Raw genomic sequence first — 22,100 nt, forward strand, 5'->3', positions numbered from 1 at the left:
AGGAACTGCGCTGGAGACGGAAAAGGATTCTTGGGACCAGAGGATATTCGGCGAATGGACTGGACTGCCCGTTCTCCCTACTGAAAGCAAATCGATCACGTGTGAGATGCGTTGGAGAGACGCATTGCAGCACGACCACGTGCACCAACGACTACAGCAGTTGACAACAGCGCTCATGGAGGAATGGAATGCTACCATAGGAACTCCTTACCACCCTTGTCGTCATCATGGGAGCACAATGTAGAGGTTTGGGTTGTTTTTGGGGAAGACCAGACAGCGAGGTCATCGGTCTCGTCGGATTAGGGAAGGAAGTCGGCCGTGCCCTTTCAAAGGAGCCATCCCGGCATTTGCCTGGAGCGATTTAGGGAAATCACGGAAAACCTAAATCACGATGGCCGGACGCGGGATTGAACCGTCGTCCTCCCGAATGCGAGTCCAGTGCGCTAGCCACTGCGCCACCTCGCCCGGTGAGAGCACACTGTAGAGCATGCACTACTGTCCACTGTGACCACACACCCTATTAAGAACCATGTCTGCCTTTTGTAATATCAAGTGGACCATTATAAATCGCGGTGACTGTAGTGCAATCATTGTCTTCGAATAAAAGTGCCGTTTCTGTTCGCCTCATTGCGTATTTCTTACAGTTTCTTTCTGTACCATACTGATGCAGTTATTTCTACATTTGATCCAAGTTTCATCCAGCTATGTTATTTCGCAGTGACACGTCATCCGAAAGCTATTTTCGTCCTTAATTTTTGCACACTAGTGTAGCTTTTTCCCTCTCTTACAATGTGTTACAAAAAGAAAAATATGTTAAAAATATGTTTCACAGTCTTGTTCATTGTGTGTATTTTTATACTTTGTAGTCAGTGTTTCAAAAGAACTGTGGAATTATATTCGTGTCAATGTAAACTCAGTAACTTAAGTGCAGTTAACACGAGGATTGCTCGAAATGAGCATAAGGTTGCTGTTTGCGTGCAACATGTGGCGCTATTTCAGCATACATGTATGTTAAGGGTTTCTGCAGCAACTTTTTGTCTTCTACAATCTGTCAGTAATAAAATTTTAAGATGCACCCTCTTTTTAAAAAAATGATAATGCCTTGCATCACATACTTTTCATCCCAAATAACTTTGAATATCTTGATAACCTTTTTCCATCTTGAAGAATACTTATAACGAGTTCGATAATTACAAAGATTTTTACCTAACATTATGAACAGCAAAGGTACAGATATCAGTTTTAGTTTTGTTTCTATTTCGGTATCATAAAAACATCTTCAATGGGACAACTATTCCTCTATTTCTCTGTTGTAACAAGAACGTGCGAGGGTTATTCGGAAAGTAAGGTACGATCGTTAGCGAAATGGAAATACAGAAAATCAGAAATATTTCATTTGCAACAGTTAGTTACATCTTCCAGCTATTTCTCTACATGGTCGCCGCTCAAACTTTGACATTTGTCGTAGCATTGTACTTACTTTCCAATACCTTCGTCATATAAGGCAGCTGCCTGTGCTTTCCGCCAATTCTTTATGTTAGCCTGCAGCTCGTTGCCTGTGCCAATATTTTGTCTTCATATCCAGCGGTTCATGCGAATAGAAATGAAAGTCCGGGCAGTAGGGTGGGTAATTAAACACTTCCCATCGAAAACGCTGCAGGAACGTCGACATTTCCCCTGCAGTGTGTGATCAAGATTTATCATGAAGAAGGAATCGTCATGAACTTACGTTATGTGGGTATTCCTGAAATCTGGCGAAATCTCTCAACATGCACACATACTTGGCGGGAGACACTATTTTCTAGGAATCGTTACGTCCTTACTATGTGGTCAGAACTGAAAAGAGCGACGTGACGCGACCGGTGGGCATACTAAGAGACACTTCTCAACACATATGTGCAAGTGTTCATCAGATTTTCTGCCTGATTTCCATTTCGCGACCGATCGGACCTTACTTTCAGAACAGCCCTCGTATGTGCTACTGAAGTATTAGAAATTGCCATTTTTAGTTTTGGACTGACGTGTTGGGAAGAAAAGATGATACGTCATGCTTAAGTTTCATATGTTATAATGTTTAAACCGAAATTTACAACATTTATTGTAGCGAGGAAGTAAAGATCACAGGAAAAAATTTTATCACTATCAATAGCCATCCCATAAATGCATGCCATGCCTGCCAAGACGAATGAAAGTATAGCATTTGATCTTGGATATAAAATAGTTATTAGTCACAGTTAGCAGGATTTGAAAATAAAACTTTATTATTTTAAAGTAGTTTAAGTTATTAGTACTATGTGTCGGTATTGACATTTTACAGTCCTCATCTCGTGGTCGTGCGGTAGCGTTCTCGCTTCCCGCGCCCGGGCTCCCGGGTTCGATTCCCGGCGGGGTCAGGGATTTTCTCTGCCTCGTGATGACTGGGTGTTGTGTGATGTCCTTAGGTTAGTTAGGTTTGAGTAGTTCTAAGTTGTAGGGGACTGATGACCATAGATGTTAAGTCCCATAGTGCTCAGAGCCATTTGAACCATTTGACATTTTACATATGCGTTGCCCTTTGTATACTATCAAATTGAAGTACATATTAGAATGAAACAACAAAATTCACTGAAAACCTTTTGTGCAGTTAGAATTGTGGAGCTGAGCTTTAAAGGAAGTTATTCCAAATCAAGACTATTTTCGCCGCAATATTTTTCTGGGCGCTCCCTTATTGCTGTAACTGTATCTGGAGGAACTGATTTCAATGTGAAGTAATATACTCTACATCTACAGGTAAATACACTCCTGGAAATGGAAAAAAGAACACATTGACACCGGTGTGTCAGACCCACCATACTTGCTCCGGACACTGCGAGAGGGCTGTACAAGCAATGATCACACGCACGGCACAGCGGACACACCAGGAACCGCGGTGTTGGCCGTCGAATGGCGCTAGCTGCGCAGCATTTGTGCACCGCCGCCGTCAGTGTCAGCCAGTTTGCCGTGGCATACGGAGCTCCATCGCAGTCTTTAACACTGGTAGCATGCCGCGACAGCGTGGACGTGAACCGTATGTGCAGTAGACGGACTTTGAGCGAGGGCGTATAGTGGGCATGCGGGAGGCCGGGTGGACGTACCGCCGAATTGCTCAACACGTGGGGCGTGAGGTCTCCACAGTACATCGATGTTGTCGCCAGTGGTCGGCGGAAGGTGCACGTGCCCGTCGACCTGGGACCGGACTGCAGCGACGCACGGATGCACGCCAAGACCGTAGGATCCTACGCAGTGCCGTAGGGGACCGCACCGCCACTTCCCAGCAAATTGGGGACACTGTTGCTCCTGGGGTATCGGCGAGGACCATTCGCAACCGTCTCCATGAAGCTGGGCTACGGTCCCGCACACCGTTAGGCCGTCTTCCGCTCACGCCCCAACATCGTGCAGCCCGCCTCCAGTGGTGTCGCGACAGGCGTGAATGGAGGGACGAATGGAGACGTGTCGTCTTCAGCGATGAGAGTCGCTTCTACCTTGGTGCCAATGATGGTCGTATGCGTGTTTGGCGCCGTGCAGGTGAGCGCCACAATCAGGACTGCATACGACCGAGGCACACAGGGCCAACACCCGGCATCATGGTGTGGGGAGCGATCTCCTACACTGGCCGTACACCACTGGTGATCGTCGAGGGGACACTGAATAGTGCACGGTACATCCAAACCGTCATCGAACCCATCGTTCTACCATTCCTAGACCGGCAAGGGAACTTGCTGTTCCAACAGGACAATGCACGTCCGCATGTATCCCGTGCCACCCTACGTGCTCTAGAAGGTGTAAGTCAACTACCCGGGCCAGCAAGATCTTCAGATCTGTCCCCCATTGAGCATGTTTGGGACTGGATGAAGCGTCGTCTCACGCGGTCTGCACGTCCAGCACGAAGGCTGGTCCAACTGAGGCGCCAGGTGGAAATGGCATGGCAAGCCGTTCCACAGGACTACATCCAGCATCTCTACGATCGTCTCCATGGGAGAACAGCAGCCTGCATTACTGCGAAAGGTGGATATACACTGTACTAGTGCCGACATTGTGCATGCTCTGTTGCCTGTGTCTATGTGCCTGTGGTTCTGTCAGTGTGATCATATCATGTATCTGACCCCAGGAATGTGTCAATAAAGTTTCCCCTTCCTGGAACAATGAATTCACGGTGTTCTTATTTCAATTTCCAGGAGTGTATTTCGTTTGCGACTGTACAACGCTTGGCGCAGGGTACATAGCACAAATATTATGAATTTTATTTCCTGTTCGGTTCGCGTATTGTGGGAGTGAAAATTCACTGTCTAAATGTCTCTGTATGCGCTCTAATTTCGTTTATTTTATTCTCATGCTCTATACTCGAGTTATACGATGGACACAACAAAGTCTTCTTCAAAACCACGGTCTCTTTATGAACCCAACAGGGTAACGAGAGATCTACGTCGTCTCTCTTCCAAGGATTCCAATGTTAAGTTCCTAAACCATTCCTGAAGCATAGATTTGGATAGGGTACGATCTCAGCTGCGCGACTCAAGATTATTTAGATAGTGATTGTTATGTATACCTGGAAAGAACTCCAAACACTGCAACAATAACGTAGAATTTTCCGCACTAGCGCATTTTATGTGACTACCTTTATAGATTCGTTGCATTTTTTCAAAACACTTACAGCAAATGTAAGTCTTGTAGTGGACTTCCTGAATAGTCATTTTATGTAATCGTCCCATTTAGTATTGCTTTTCAGTATTACTTCTAAATACTGCTAAATACTACTAAATTACTTCAAGACTGTCATCAAAGTTCTTGTAGTTATATACACATGGTCTTACATTATGCTGATTCTCCTTTCTTCTAATTTCTCCTTGTAAACTATATTTTCAGAGTCATAACTGCTGGAAATAGCTGAACACTACTACTTCTTCCCACATTTTTCTCTTGATGCAGTTTGATGTCACACTTCGTAAATTAATACAATGTCAACCGATAGTTCCTCAATAAAATTCATTGGATACCTAAAAATATTAGAAATATAACTATACAGGGTGATTCACGTAAAACGTGCAACACAAATATTGCGAAAATGGGAAGTGCTGTTGATGTGCTGTTTTCTCAGAATGGAATGGTAGTCAGCGGCTCATATTGTCAGCCAATTAACAGATTGTAACAAATGTAGGTTGATTCTTACAAAGAAGAAGACAGCAACCAGCCACTACTAATACTGCTATTTATTTAAGTAAATAGCACCGTAACCGGTTTCGAACTGACAACACACCAAGAATATTTCGCTACAATGGAAGAATAAAAATCGAAAACTGACGATTATGTAAAGTGCATCTTGTAAATCTGATGAACAAACGTCTGATGATGAACGTGTCAATTCGAAACCGGTTACGGCGCTATTTACTCAAATAAACAGCAGTATTAATACGGGCTTGTTGCTGTCTTCTTCTTTGTAATAATCAACCTACATTAATTGTACACAGCCGCGCTCTCACCATGTCAGTTTTAGAAAAAATAGCAGATTGTAATAAAGCTTAGAAAGTGTACTTATTGTAAAATCAAAGGTTTTTTAAATAGAACAATACCTATTGATATTAGCAAACTAAAAGTAGGGTAAATTAGAATGTCAGTGGTTTTTGTTGCAGGATTCTAGTGCGAGCCGGTCTTTTACGAGGTACCGTACTTTGAAAAGTACGCATACAAGTCACCTAACTCCCATAAATTCCGGGGAAGGGGAGGTTGAGGTTTGACGCCACGTTCAGTCACATCCCAGATGTGTTCGATCGGGTTCAGATCTGCTGAGTTTGGGAGCCAGCACATCAACTGGACTCGCCACTGTGTTCCTCGAACCATTCCATTATACTCCTGTTCTTGTGACATGGCCTATTACCATGCTTAAACTGCCACTATCGTCGGGAAACTTGATCGTCATGTACGTAGTCTGCAACCAATTGTACGATACTCCTAGGCTGTGCCTTGCACGAGCTTTACTAGACCCATGGATGCCCACGTAGAGGTTCCCCAGAGCATAATTGAGCTGCCGATAGCTTGTCTCTGTTCTGCAGTACAAATTACAAGGAGCTGTTCCCCTGGAAGACGACGGATTCGCGCCCTCCCTTCGGAATGACGAAGAAGATATCGGGATTCATCAGATCATGTAAGGGTCTGCAACTGCGTCAACGTCCAGTACCGATGGTCACGTGACCATTTCAGTCGTAGTTACCGATGTCGTGGTGTTAAAATTGGCACAAACATGGGCCATCGGCTGCGGTGGCCCATCGTTAGGAGTGTTCGGTGCACTGCGTGTGCAGACACACTTTTACCCTGCCCAGCAATGAAGTGTGATGTTAGTTTCACCACAGTTCGCCGCCTTTTACCAGTCTCCTCATACTACAACGACTGATATCTGCAACGAGGGGTGGTTGCCAAACTCCACGACGTCTGGACGTGCTTTCACCTTGGTTTCGCCACCTGTTGAAGACACTCACCACAGAACTCCTCGAACACCCGACAAGGGGGGGGGGGGGGGCAGTTTCCGGAATGCTCGTGCCGAGCTTCCGGGCCATCACGATCTGCCCTCAGTCAAACTCAGAAAGATCGCGCCTTATCCAGTCTATCCACGGACATCCCACCCACTGCTACTATACGCGCCGTTTGTGGGTCTGAGTAGCAGTGATTCCTCGCCATGTGGCGCTGCTATCGCCTGGACGGGTTTATTTCGATAGTTGGTCGGTGGTCATAATGTTCTGGCTGATCACTGTATGTTTGAAGAACACAGCATTTGAAATATATTTCGGTTAACTCCATAAACAAATTCGATACACGAAAACGGTACCTCATTCAAATCATAAGAAGACGAATACGTAGATGATGAAGACTCTTTTATTTCGGCGACACATATGACTACTGAGAGTGACTCGACTTTCTGGGCTTCGCGTCATTCAAGCCATTGCCATACAACGCAGAAATTCTAATTTGCAATGAACTGTTATTCTATACTGAAGTGCCAAATAAACTGGTATAGGCTAGCGTATTCAAACATAGAGATATGTAAACAGGCAGAATACTGCGCTGCGGTCAGCAACGCCTATACAGGATGTGTCATAATTAATGGCGTAAACGCATATAGTTGAAAGTACATGATACTAGAAGCAAACAAGTCTCAGTGTACATATGGTCGAAAATGCGTACCTTAAGAGCTGCGAGAAATTTTTCATCTTCGATAATGGGAAGAAAATCTCTTCTGCTGAAAGCTCTTTGCTTTCCATATTTTGGGAAATGGTAATGTGGACCAAAACAAGAAAAAATGTCCAGTAAGCATGTGCTCTGAAATGCATATCTTAAGAGCTATGAGAACGTGCTCATCTTCACTACTTAGAAACACAACTCTTCTAATGAACAATTGCTCATAACTTTTAAGGTATGTATTTTAGAGAAAACGATTACTGGAATTTTTTTCTTGTTTTGGTACATACTTCTACTTCCCAAACTGTGAAAAGCCAAGAGCTTGCAGTAGAAGAGATTTGCTTCACAGTATCGAAGATGAAAAATTGCTCTTAGATCTTAATGTATGCATTTTCGACCTTACTGAGATATTTTTGCTTCTAGCATCATGTACCTTCAATTGTACGCGTTTGCGCCATTAATTATGATACACCCTGTATAAGACAATAAGTATCTTGTGCACCTGTGTCTAGGCGCCCCTCGGTTGGCCAGGACGAGAGAAATACAGGAGCTGACTGGAGAAAAATACGTTGCTGAGAAGATAAAAGACCAGGCAACTCGTCTTTTTCACAAATTAGAAAAGTATCGGGGAAATATCCGCCAACTTGCGAATGTGGGCCAGGCCCTACCACAATATTGGCACAAATACAAGGTGTCTCGAGCCATTATTGCACCCCCACAGGACCATCATAGATGATGCAATCTTCAGTTATTCGGTGTAGTTACTGTCCATCACTCGTACGACTACCTAACCAACATCCTCAAAGGTCTCAAGGACCCATAGAGAGCCCAAGTTCCTTTGCAAGTGAATACACAATAAAGTGAAACCATTTCTCACACCTTGCCACTACAGAAGAAAAAATCGCCAAAGGCGATCACTCTTTTGACACAACATGCCCAAAAAGCTGGTGCGGTTGTTAGATCGGTTACTGCTGCTATACTCGCAGGTTAACTGGCCGGTGTGGCCGTGCGGTTCTAGGCGCTTCAGTCTGGAACCGCGTGACCGCTACGGTCGCAGGTTCGAATCCTGCCTCGGGCATGGATATGTGTGATGTCCTTAGGTTAGTTAGGTTTAGTTAGTTCTAAGTTCTAGGCGACTGATGACCTCAGAAGTTAAGTCGCATAGTGCTCAGAGCCATTTGAATCATTTTTTGAGGTACCTCACTTTTCACTCAGAGTATTTTAAATAGGAGCATATTCGCCTTTTTGTGCTCCGATAGGTGCATTTTTCCGCTGGTCCACATATTCTAACTTGCCCACACCATACTGCTCTCCAATGACTTTTGTAGCTGTCATCCTGTTATTTTTCGTCACAGTACTCTTGAGCCTTCAAGATCATACAACATACACTTTCGTCCGCATTGTGACTTAGTGGAGATCTTCTTCAGCTTTCCATATATGCGGTATAAATATTATACGGTGTCTCATGTAACATCAAATAGTTCACCTCCCTTGGTTACGGAAGCACCCACCATAAGAGTACCAACAATTTGCCCAAGCTAGAATTCACTTAGCTCCGACATAATATACTCACAACTACAAAGAACACATTTTCAACGTATCGAGGACATTGCACAGGTGCCGTTAGTAGTCAGATACAACAGCGCAACCTGCAGTCTTGGCTAGCAACTGCATTTATGGCAAGCATGCATTTCTTGCCGTTTTTATTCCACAACGCCGTGTATCAAAACTGACTTTACTGAGGTCTCATACCTCGGTTTTTGTTGGTCATACAATACTGGCCATTAAATTGCTACACCAAGAAGAAATGCAGATGATAAACGGGTATTCATTGGACAAATATATTATACTAGAACTTACATGTGATTACATTTTCACGTAATTCGGGTGCATAGACCCTGAGAAATCAGTACCCAGAACATCCACATCTGGCCGTAATAACGGCCTTGATACGCCTGGACATTGAGTCAAACAGTGCTTGGATGGCGTGTACAGGTACAGCTGCCCATACAGCTTCAACACGATACCAAAGTTCATCAAGAGTAGTGACTGGCGTATTGTGACGAGCCAGTTGCTCGGCCACCATTGACCAGACGTTTTCAATTGGTACGAGATCTGGAGAATGTGCTGGCCAGGGCAGCAGTCGAATATTTTCTGTATCCAGAAAGGCCCGTACAGGACCTGCAACATACGGTCGTGCATTATCCTGCTGAAATGTAGGGTTTCGCAGGGATCGAATGATGGGTAGAGCCACGGGTCGTAACACATCTGAAATGTAACGTCCACTGTTCTAAGTGCCGTCAATGCGAACAAGAGGTGACCGAGACGTGTAACCAATGGCACCACATACCATCACGCCGGATGATACGCCAGTATGGCGATGACGAATACACGCTTCCAATGTGTGTTCACCGCGATGTCGCCAAACACGGATGCGACCATCATGATGCTGTGATGCTGTAAACAGAACTTGGATTCATACGGAAAAATGACGTTTTGCCATTCGAGCACCCAGATTTGTCGTTGAGTACACCTTCGCAGGCGTTCCTGTCTGTGATGCAGCGTCAAGGGTAACCGCAGCCATGGTCTCCGAGCTGATAGTCCATGCTGCTGAAAACGTCGTCGAACTGTTCGTTCAGATGGTTGTTGTCTTGCAAACGTCCCCATCTGTTGACTCAGGGATCTATACGTGGCTACACGATCCGTTCGTTAGAGCCATGCGGATAAGATGCGTGGCATCTCCACTGCTAGTGATACGAGGCCGTTGGGATCCAGCACGGCGTTCCGTATTACCCTCCTGAACCCACCGATTTCATATTCTGCTAACAATCATTGGATCTCGACCAACGCGAGCAGCAGTGTCGCGATACGATAAACCGCAATCGCGATAGGCTACAATCCGACCTTTCTCAAAGTCGGAAACGTGATGATACGCATTTCTCCTCCTTACACGAGGCATCACAACAAGGTTTCAACAGGCAACGCCGGTCAACTGCTGTTTGTGTATGAGAAATCGGTTGGTAACTTTCCTCATGTCAGCACGTTGTAGGTGTCGCCCCCGGCGCCAACCTTGTGTGAATGCACTGGAAAGCTAATCATTTGCATATCACAGGATCTTCTTCCTGTCGGTTAAATTTCGCGTCTGTAGCACGTCATCTTCGAGGTGTAGCAATTTTAATGGCCAGTAGTGTACAAACGTACGCTCAAGTGTTTTGTATAGTCCTTGGGCTAGGGACCATTTCTGTACCCAGCTGAAGAATCGACTTACTGTAACTATCTTACTTGTCAAAGTTTGAATATTACACACTTCCTTAGTCAAATGAAGCAAATTGGTTGGTTCTTTTTTAATTACATGTGGTCTATGGTGCGCCTGAAGAGGTTTATGGAGCCACATTTTCATTCATGGTGCGGTTCTAGGCGTTTCAGTCTGGAACCGTGAGACCGCTACGGTCGCAAGTTCGAATCCTGCCTCGGGCATGGATGTGTGTGATGTCCTTAGGGTAGTTAGGTTTAAGTAGTTCTAAGTTCTAGGGTACTGATGACCTCAGATGTTAAGTCGCATAGTGCTCAGAGCCATTTGAACCATTTTTTGAGGTACCTCACTTTTCACTCAGAGTATTTTAAACAGGAGCATATTCGCCTTTTTTGTGCTGCGATAGGTGCATTTTTCCGCTGGTCCACATATTCTAACTTGCCCACCCCATACTGCAAGTTCGCCACAACGAACTAAAGCTGGGAGAAGTTAACTGCCGTATCTATTTTCTAGATATCTTGTAGTTTTCGTACAATCGTCCTCTAAATCCTGGAGGTCCTTGTGAATAATTCTGTAGAAGTGTTTAGTTCTCCATATACATATGACGTTGGAATGTGTATTCCGAAATCAACCATGTACCAGGTGATCAAAAAGTCAGCATAAATTTGAAAACTGAATAAATCACGGAATAATGTAGATAGAGAGGTACAACAAATTGACACACATGCTTGGATTGACATGGGGTTTTATTAGAACCAAAAAAATACAAAAGTTTAAAAAATGTCCTACAGATGGCGCTTCATCTGATCAGAATAGCAATAATTAGCATAACAAAATAAGACAAAGCAAATATGATGTTCTTTACAGGAAGTGCTCAATATGTCCACCATCATTCCTCAACAATAGCTGTAGTCGAGGAATAATGTTGTGAACAGCACTGTAAAGCATGTCCGGAGATGTGCTGAGGCACTGGCGTCGGATGTTGTCTTTCCGCATCCCTAGAGATGTAGGTCGATCACGATACACTTGCTACTTCAGGTAACCCCAAAGCCAATAATCGCACGGACTGAGGTCTGGGGACCTAGGAGGTCAAGCATGACGGTTGTCATGCGCAGTCATTGACGTTTTGCTGTCAAGCGCCATCTGTCGGACCTTTTTTGAACATTGTATTTTTTTTTTGTCCTAATAAAACCCTATGTCATTCCAAGCATGTGTGTCAATTTTTACCTCTCTATCTACATTATTCCGTGGTTTATTAAGTTTTCAAATTTATACTGACTTTTTGATCACCCGGTATTTTGTATGAATAATCAACATCAGAAATGTATAGCCCTCGGCAGGCTTTAATGTTTCATCTAATAAAATACGTTGTTGCTGTTCGGCTCCTTAATGCCATCGTCAACGATGGAGAGATCGAAATTTCCATGTGTCAAAATATGTTTGAGGTGAAAAGAAAGATGTTGTTCCGAGAACGGAAGCGTGATGGGTATGCTTGTTCGCAGAAGGAAGAGGATCAGGCGTGTGCGGGCTCCGGCAAGGGCCGCGGAGCGCCCGGCTTCATCACGGTGGGCTACCGCGGCAGCTTCGCGTTCGGCCGCGACGGGCTGGCCGACGTCAAGTTCCGCAAGCTGTCGCGCATCCTGGTGTGCGGCCGAGTCGCCCTCTGCCGCGACGTCTTCGGCGAGACGCTGAACGAGTCGCGGGACCCCGACCACGGGCTCAGCGACCGCTACACGTCGCGCTTCTTCCTCAAGCACTCATTTATAGAGCAGGCTTTCGACATGCTGCAGGAGCACGGCTTCAAGCTGGCCGGCTCTTGCGGCTCGGGAACGGCCGGCGGATCCGTCACCGACCTCAAGCCGGGGGTCGACACGGAGGAGAACCGCTGGAACCACTACAACGAGTTTGTGTTTGTGCGCGAGTAGAGCGCCTCCCCAGTAAGTAGTCCTTCCGACCACAACCCCCTGCCCTCTAATCCCCGCTGTTACTAACTGAGAACCCGGTGAACACAGTTCCCCTCCGAGGTGTACTGCTTAAATGCGCAGTCTCCGGGACCTCTAAAAACGTAATCGAGTTTTCTGTATCTGAGTCGTGGTTTCATCATTGCGATACAAACTACTGAACAGCACGCTTATTATTAGTCATTATCACATGCACAGCCGATGTTTTGGAAAAATACAAATTCTGCATGACAGCACGATGTATTAGCTGTGATTTCTAGATAATCTGTGAGTCTCGAATTAGAGAGTTGTCTCTTTCGCGACACTTTACGATGTAAAAGGGCCTGGTAATTATCTGCCAATATCTAATCCCATGAATATCCGTAGTTGCACCAGTTGCAACAGATTTTTAGAGATATTTCATTTCTGGAAATAGTGTCCACGCCTGTTTAGCGAAAAACTGTCACTTCGAGAACATACGAATACGGAAAATTAGCAAATGGTAACCGTTTAACTTTCGATTTGGTGACTGTTACTTTCATATGTTGGCGAAAGGATAGTTACTGTGGTACTACTCTGTGAGTTACACAAAATATACTTTTTTAGAGAATAGTAACAAATTGTACAAACAAACACAAACGTATTGTCAACGACACGGCAGTGTAGTGCCGTAAGAATTAATATCAATGTGCGGCCTTAGGTTCTTGTTCCTTGGACACATCCTCTTTCCTTTGTGTCATAAATGGCATATCACCTCATCTGATGCAATGAAGAATTATTTGTAGCTGAAATTTATCGGACGAATATCTTCTATATCTACGAGATTGCAAAGTGTAATACTTAAAAGTTTACAGCCAATTTCGTGAAATAAATATCTATTCCATGTATTATACACACTGTATTTAAGCCATTAATTACAGAAAAAGGCAACGTTGTGCAATAATCTGTTCCTCGTTTCCACACATATACACCGAATCTGCTCATCTCACGTTTCGTTTTTATTTCGCCCGATATGAACAGAAACATACATTTTCGTCAGGTGTTCAGTGTTTTTAGATTATAGGTTACGAGTACAGCAGACATTTTCAGCGGTGCATGCAAATGCAATTCTAACACCACAGCAACTGAATTCATATTTGATTGTGTCTCAGGGGCCCGAAATGGAGTTGTAGATCCGTCTTTTAGGTACTGGCATATAAACCACACTGAAACCAATGATTAAAACCTTCGTTAGAACAGAAGTGATAGTAAAGGATTTGTTATCATAGTAAAGCCTGAAGGGAGAACAATTTAGTGGGCTTAGGTATGCCGAAATAGGATATGACATTTCGGTAAATAAAAGACTAAAATTAAGCCTCTGCTGTGCACAGCGTTTTTATGTTGTTCAGTGAGAAATCATTATTTGGAAGGAACTTTTCGTAGTATTTTAAGAATGTGGATGTATACAAAACTACACATATTCACTAACTGACAAGGATAATTACATAAAGCTGGCGGACAGTTATAGAAAAAGGACATAACTGACCCACAAGAGAAAGGAAAACTGAAGGTTAACAGCGCTTACACGTTGTCTCTGTTTATGGTAAGTGACTCCTCATAGTGACGTAAAAATACTCACCTTAAAAGTATACTTTACTACGGACGATACGAGCTATAAACTGTGATTTAAGTTATGAATCGAACTACTTACATGTGAAGTATTTTGGGACACAGGGCCCAATAAGATCTACTGAAGACGTCCAAGAAAATAAGTGTTTCTATGCAGATCTATTGTGATATGTGCATAATTTGTATAAAGTCGTTGGAAACTCAGCACACAGTGCTGTTATTTTAGTTAAAGATATTCACACTGTTGCAGAACATCGGAGAAACAGAGACGGTACCTTTAAAGCCCAACAAAATCGATCAGTTGAGGGAGCACCGAAAATTTCATCAGTATCCTGTATGGCAACATAGTCGCTCATGTGCCTGCTTATGTGTAGTATCAAGAAATCCACAACATATCTAATGACTGTCGGAGTTATTGAAGCGACATGAAACACACATCTTTCTCTTTGTAGTCGTGGAACGTATACATCAAGAGGATATAAAAACTGCCTCACCCTTTTCCCTCTTTTGCTTTCTATCCCGCCCTCCAACCACTCAACCACTATGCCTTCTTCTCCCACATCCTTAACGCCATATGTCTCTCATAGATGAATTTTATAATTGCTTAAGGCATTACTTACAGCACGTATGTATCCTGATATGTTAGTTTGGCTATAACAGTAGAAATTTGGTGTCTAACACGTTGACATATGATTTCAGTTAACATGAAACAAAAAAGCACTTTGTTCATTCACATACTATAACTTAAATGACCTGTATTTCTCTCAAAATTTTTCCCCTTCGTACATCTGAGGCTGCACGTTACCCTTCATGCTGTGACCTCTCTTCTTTACTGCATCTAGTAGAAGTCACACATACTTTCAAAAATTTAAAACTTTATATTTCTGAGTAACTGTCTACTTATGCAGTGCTCTATTTCACGAATCTCATTTCTGTTAATAGCAAGTTTCGTTTTTAATCTTCAACCTTCTCTAAAAAAAGTAAAATTGCATCTAGAAAGATGAGACACAAAGAAAAAATATATACACATGCATACAAACGATGTGAATGTGGGTTGTACCTTCTGAACAAGAGGAAAAATATTGTTACTTCCATTTCATTGTTTTTGTTTATATATAAGTGACCCAGTATCTCCCTGACCATCACAAGTTCCTGCTTAATTTGGTATTCACTTTTGATTTCAACAAACATAAAAATTTATTTCTTTAGATAATTTACTGCATCTCGCTCTTGGTATTTATTCAAGCATGGAAACATCAACTTCAGTAAATATTACAGTTCTTTTTCAGATGTACAGATTCTCTGTAAACAATGTTTACTTAACTATTTCCAATCATTTAAACCGATTAAGAGCTAAGGTTTCTTATCAGGACAGAATAGTGATACGTAATTTGTAAGTTATTACAACATTTCTGGAAAATCTGGACAATCGAACTTATAATATCTGGAATAGGACCTATACAAGGAACCGAAAAATAAACTCACACCCCAAGCCTCAAAGTTCTTATTTATATTCTCCATGACGCCATTCTACGATTACCTCTTTAACGTTAACTATAAAAGCTTAATTTTTTTCAGCTATCACTGAAAAACATATAGGTGCTGAAAGCAATTTTTTCCTTTAATTAATAGTTGTTCCCTTATTTTGTACCACTAGATTAAGTGATTCTCATTTATTTACAGAAGTGAATTCTGTGTGATTGTAGTCACTGTGTTGTAGTAAAACATTATTGTTTCTTAAGTCATTCCTTGAAAATTTTCAAGAACAAAAAATATTCGAGCATGTGTTCTGACGATAATTCACATATTTTTATTCACTTAATCTTGATTCACTAACCTATGAAATATTACTCATAGATTCAAACACCATTGTCAGTTGATGAAGGTCCACAACAGATCAAGCGTATGAAAAACTGCTTATTACTTAATTTGGAATCATGTGCCCAAATTTCTGTTAATCATTGACAATTACAATTAAATTCATGATTTCAGTTGATAATTTATGTTAATGCAATATTAAGTAATAAGTACAATACATTTTATCCCTGTAACAAATTAATAAATATGATTTCTGATATTCATAATTCAGTATATAATGTTAACAGATATACAGTACTGAACATAAACCAGTTTAGATAAGAAGGAGTTTCTAGGGTAAGATAAATAGTTAATAAGACAAATAGTCTTTCCAGTTGGAACAGACATCGAATATTTCTGCATATAGACATAAATAACATCAGGAACGTCTAGCGTTAGGCATGTAATTAATATCTGAAGCACTTCTTGTAAGGATAGAAATGAGACATTTACGCTAGCTGCTCTGTAATATACTACGTTATCGCCCAAGACAAAATGATTTGTTATAACAATAAATCTTCTACTATATGTCATCATATTATTCGTTTTTGGCTTATGTTATTTCAATAGCTAGACATCTGTGTTAGATTACATGAAGACAATTGATATTAATGCTGATGTCCCCTCGGCAGATAAGGTATTTGTGAAGATACTGTGCACAAAGACTGTAGCAAGCTCGATAGCCAGCACATTGTTTATCATGGAATGTGGGATATAACCTCAAATACTCGTTTCACTATAGCAAGCTCAATAGCGAACACACTGTTTATCATGGTGTCTATGGATATGGCCTGAAGTACCAGTTTCACCGAATTTTTATAGTTAAAAAGAATTACAACTTAAAATTATAATTACACAACATTCGATTTGAATAAATTATACATAAAATAAAATGAAGTATTATGGGAGGGTTTATCTAGTTTTTATGCTAATTAACGAGTGAAAGAGGTTGACAAAAATTTAAAAAATCAACATAATTTGTTTAAAAATTGTGTTTTCTTAAAGGCAAGAGTTTTGCAATGCCATAAAATAAAAATAGTTTCTGTAGTATTAATAACTGAAAGAAGGTACACAATCTAAAAACGTGTTAGGCACAAAATTAATTTACTTCACGGTTCGATTTACTGTTTTAGGAATAAAGTATCCTTATTTTATTGTTGTCATAAAAAGAATACGTTTGGAGAAATTGATTAGAGCAAAAGCGTATTTTACGGTTAGCTATCAAAAAAATGTAATGTGAAATAAATGCAACATTATTCTATATTATAATTGAATGGCGTTGCAGTCATTAATATCACTTTGTCATATTCTTGTCTCCTAAGTGGTTAAGGTATGAACGCAGTATTTCCTTGTTTTACTCTTATAAAATGAGTTTACCCAAAGAGTTCCTGTGTGAGAAGAAAGATGGTGGGAGGGGCATGGAAGTAATGCAAGGTGCCAATTATCTCAGATTTACCTGATGTTCATTTAACTTATACTATTATTCCAATATATAAAATTGTAAGAGGAAGGAGTACATCTCATTGTCGTCAGACAAAGAACATGTGTCATATAATGAATGTCGTGTAACCACTAGAAGAAGCTTAGTGGTGATTAGTGTGTCCAAGAGTGCGAACAACAAGACCGTTGTAAAAAATACAAATAACCAAAAACTTTTATCAAGGGGTTTTAAATAACAAGAATCATTAACTTCATAACTAAACACACCTATAACGATTACAAAGATTATGTAGTAGGTCCAGTGTATATTTGTCATACGGCAATCTGAGAAGCAAAAAATAATGGTCTAGTATCTCCCTGCTGCTATTTCCCCTCATGTTTGAAGATATAACATAAGAAAGCTTTACATCTAAAATGTGAAATAGCAGGTCATGAACTTAAATGCCTGCTCCAGTTATTATTCAGCCACTAAAAGGACTACATATCGAAATTGGATAATCTTACCTGCACGGCTTATTGGATGCACTGTCCTAATGTAATAAGATGAAGCTTCCACGTTTATTTTCACATCATGACAAACGCTCGTGTTGGACAGGGGTTTTCCCCAAGTATGTGAATTGTCATAGAAACATTAGAGATATTATCATCCGCCGATTTGTAAGTGACATTTATTATTGCAACAGTGCATAATAATTTAAATTTTCAAAGATGTTTTATATAACGTTATTATCATGGACTTAAAAACGGTACACCTCTTATTTTATGTTTGGTATGTAGCTGGCACATAAGAAATGTGTAAGCAACATAACAGTATAATTTTTCAACATAAAATGTTGATACTGTCGAATTGATGTTTTATCATCATTAATTCTTCATTGCATCTAATTAAGGTCACATTTCAAACAATATTTTAGGCACCACATTGACATTTTCATTTTACCATTGGTTAAATGATGATTTTCACTTATTGATAAATATATTTCTAATATTTTGTTGCAAGAATAGGAACTTGATGCAAGACAGTGATGAAAGGTCACTTATTTAATTTACAACAAAGAGTTGTATGATGCTTAAATTTACAAATAAAAGAACTATCCAGAGTTCGTTAAAGTATTTCAGTTTTCTGAACGCATAAAACTAAATTTTCTGTTTACGAAAAAATTTAATGAAAATACACAAATAACAAAAACATGCTACCATGTCAATAGTTCTATGGCTGTTCTTCTGGTGCATCTATTCTGTGTCCTGAAGAATGTAATTAGAAATGCAGAAATTTATCACCAAATGTAGATGGAGAAAGGTTAAAGCTAATTCTAGGTTTCATGTTTTTGCACTACAAATAATTTTAACACCAACTATCATCTCTTAAACTCTAGTCTAGGAGTTATGAAAACTGACTGCTAAAGTATAATACCATGGACATATTAATTCACTAAGTTGACACTTATGGATGTATACATTTATAACTTGATGAAAAGTTTCTAACACAAAATAACAGCTTCACATCAACACCTTACCAATATTACTTTCAAATTACATAGTAATTCATGGCCAAATACCAATGTATGAAGATGAGGAATGTTCATATACGTTACTGTGTATGAAACTCCTCTAGCCACATATATTAAGCCTCAATCAACCAACAGTTTCTTCGATAGAGCGTCAATGACCTTATGATGAGGTTATTGAATTGGCAACCATATCTATTAAATTTAACGTTCTTTTATTTATAGCTCTAGAATCAAAATAAATGCTCAATGGAAGAAAAATCATTACTTTAGTTGACAATTATCCAGCAGCTCCAGAGTTGTAAAATTGTCCTTACTGTAAGAAATACTCTTAACGTGAAACAGATTTATCGATACATATATATTAGAGAATGCAACACTATGTTATCGGAGACAGGGTACACAAACTTATTATGTGTCTACTGTTGAGTGGTAGTGACATTGGCCTTTATTTGTTAGATACAAAGATTTCTTTTCCTTTGTTTCACAGACCCAGGAAGAAATCAAGTCACTAATGTCCATAGTGTGTGTGTACTAGGTGGTGAAATGAAGTAACCATTTATCAGTAGTATACTACGTAAAGTGAAAGTGTGTTACTGTGTGGTAGACAAAATTTATAAATACAGTTCATCACCTCAGTTCCATATATGACAAATAAGAAATCTATAAATAATAAATACTTTGTAAATCTTGCTCTGTTTAAAGTACATGTACACGATACTAATACTATCTATATTTTCTCTACTCAACTGTAATTCTTAACTGACACAGTTTCTATAGCAAGAAGTAAGTATCAACCTTCTGTAGACGATGTTTTGTGGACAATTACTGGACCACTAATTTTGTTACTTTTGTAGAACAATTGAGATAGAAGCTGTGATTCTGCTTGTTACGCTACGTTTAAATCAGTTACTTTAGAAAGTAATGTCTGCAGTAAATCATTTAACACAGAGTAAAATGAACTCGAGCGGTATTTGTCGTAATGCCAGCTGTGTAGCTGCACTAGATTGAGTAAGAATTTCTTAGAAATTTTCATGTAACAAATTTCATTTGTTGAATGTTAATGTAAAGGAGAAGTGATTCTCAGCATCTGTTATGTTCTCATAGTATCTAGTGTAAATAATGTCCTTATCATTTGTGTCATCCGCCGTGTAATTGGTTATTAGTTTGTTTCCACGTAATAAAAGAAGATCTTTAGAACTTCATGGCTTTCTTTTCTCCTCAATAAAATATAAAAACCTCAAAGAACACAAGTTATACAGCTAAAAAACAAATTGTGTTTCTACGGCATTATTTGGTGGCTTTTTAGTTTTTACACAATTGTTAAACACAGTTCACCTAACCTAGAGACAAAAAGTTAAAGACAATCATACAAATGAGTCTTTCTTCCACAGTCTCAATCACTGTATAGCTTCGCGCCTTGCGAGAACAGGTTTCATAGTTTTTGCTGTCTGATAATACACACTACTTGCGTCAAAGCATACAGACACATCGATGCATTATGTATTTTGTGCCTGTACGGCTATGTGATGTAGATACAGGCATTTTAAGTGGAAAATGCTTGTGTCTCTCAGCAGGAAGAGCGCTTAGCTCTTTGGGATCAACTTCAGATATAGCGTCTTTGTTCAGTCCACTTCAAAACGTTTTGCTTCATGAGCATTCCCACGTCATTACAGACTAATTAGTAAAGCAAACACGAAACTAACCCAACAGGTGGGTATGCATTACGATATTGTGATTTTCATGTGATAATGAAGAATTTTAGGACTTACTTAGAAGTGCCAATCTGGCAAACAGTTGAAACTCGCTTCTTTCTTTCAAAACAGAAAATAATAGTGTGTTAATCTAAATGTAAGTACAATATCAAGTTTAATGAAAAGAAGAGTAAGACTGAACTGCAAGTTACTTGGCAGTGAAGCACTTCATTATTATGATGAAAAGCAACAACACTCAGCAAGGTACAGAGCGGTAGTGAACTAACCAAAAATATTTCAGTAAATAAATAAGAAAAAATCTCAGATAAGAAACAGAATCACTTAATTTAGTAGAGAAACGGAAGAATTGAACGTACCACAAAACTCCCGTGATGTACTGACAATGGTTGGAAGGTCCTCTGCAAATTTTGCTTGTATACCATAAGAATGATAAAAAGCGTAGACTCGCCGGACGAAGGGTTAGTCACCCTCTTACAGGAGAACATTGATCGCTTTTGAGCATAATAAATGGTGTATAAATGGTACCAGAAAAACATTTCACCCTTTGCCATTGTCGTAAGTGATGGCCGTGAAATGGTATGTACGCGCCAGACGGGTGTATGGAATCAAAGCAGTAGGATGGGTCGACGTGGAAGACAACAGAGTGGCAGAAATGAGCTATCGTGTTCGGACATGGCCATGATCTCATCTTGAATGGAGTTGCCCGGTATGTTGGTGTATCCGCGGGAACATTCCGACGTGTTCTCTAGGAATGGTGCAACACCACAGCCATTTAAGAACAATGGTCTCGAAACGATCCTAATCAACTGACTCAAACCCAACTGTGAATGCAGGTCCATCTCAACCAGTTTCTGGCTGAATGTTGCGAAGGGAACTCCATAAACTGGAAATTTGGTGCTGAGTACTTCGTAAAGAGGCCATTGGTCGAAACAGCATATAATGCTGCTCGTCTTCAGTGGGCCAAACAGCACATAAACCATACAGTTCTGACAGGAGACGTGTAGTGTGGTTCGACAAGTCACGATTTTGTCTTTTTTCAAATGATGCAGGTCGTCGAGTACACAGATGGTCCAATACAGGGCTTAAACTACATTTTGTACTGGGTTCAGTTTGGGGCAGAGGATGTTTTATATGATGTTCTGCGGTGTTTTTCGCACTTTGACTTGGGCCCACTCATTCGGATTATCGCGAACATTAATTAGAATATGTAATTCCACATTTTCGGTGATCGACTGTTGTCCTTTCCTCAGCATTTTCACGATGAATCTTCCAACATGACTGTAGCCGTTTCCTCAGGTTGCGCATATACGTTCCTGTTTTGATGAACGCTCATGCACCATATCGCACCTCAAGTGGCCCGCTAAATAGCTCGACCTTGGTCCTGCAGAAAAGGTCTGGGCCTCCTTGGAGCAGTGGGAGAAACGTAACAATCAACATACCTCCAAATCTGGCATACGTACGGGATCTAATCAACAATTAGTGGCATCGGTTGGCTATGGGAACCATGACGAGCCTATGAGATCTACTTCCTCGCCGAACTGAGGCTATTATCAAGACCATAGGCCTACGTTTTTGTTCAGTAGGCTTACAATGT

The 22,100-nt window shown here is 40.7% G+C and overlaps 1 protein-coding gene across 2 annotated transcripts in view; it reads left to right on the forward strand.

The window, feature by feature from the left end:
* LOC126248304 (BTB/POZ domain-containing protein KCTD12) overlaps positions 1-19,991 on the forward strand; it is a 127,917-nt gene extending 107,926 nt beyond the window's left edge. The window contains exons 2-3 of one of the 2 annotated variants that reach the window (XM_049949171.1): positions 11,941-12,375; positions 19,282-19,991. In XM_049949171.1, coding sequence (XP_049805128.1) covers positions 11,941-12,363 — 423 coding nt within the window. In that variant the 3' untranslated portion in view covers positions 12,364-12,375; positions 19,282-19,991. The remainder of the gene's footprint in view (positions 1-11,940; positions 12,376-19,281) is intronic. The other variant, XM_049949172.1, reaches the window with a different exon arrangement.
* The last annotated feature ends 2,109 nt before the right edge of the window (positions 19,992-22,100 follow it).

This window comes from Schistocerca nitens, chromosome 3 (assembly GCF_023898315.1).
Source record: "Schistocerca nitens isolate TAMUIC-IGC-003100 chromosome 3, iqSchNite1.1, whole genome shotgun sequence".
NCBI classification, from domain to species: domain Eukaryota; kingdom Metazoa; phylum Arthropoda; class Insecta; order Orthoptera; family Acrididae; genus Schistocerca; species Schistocerca nitens.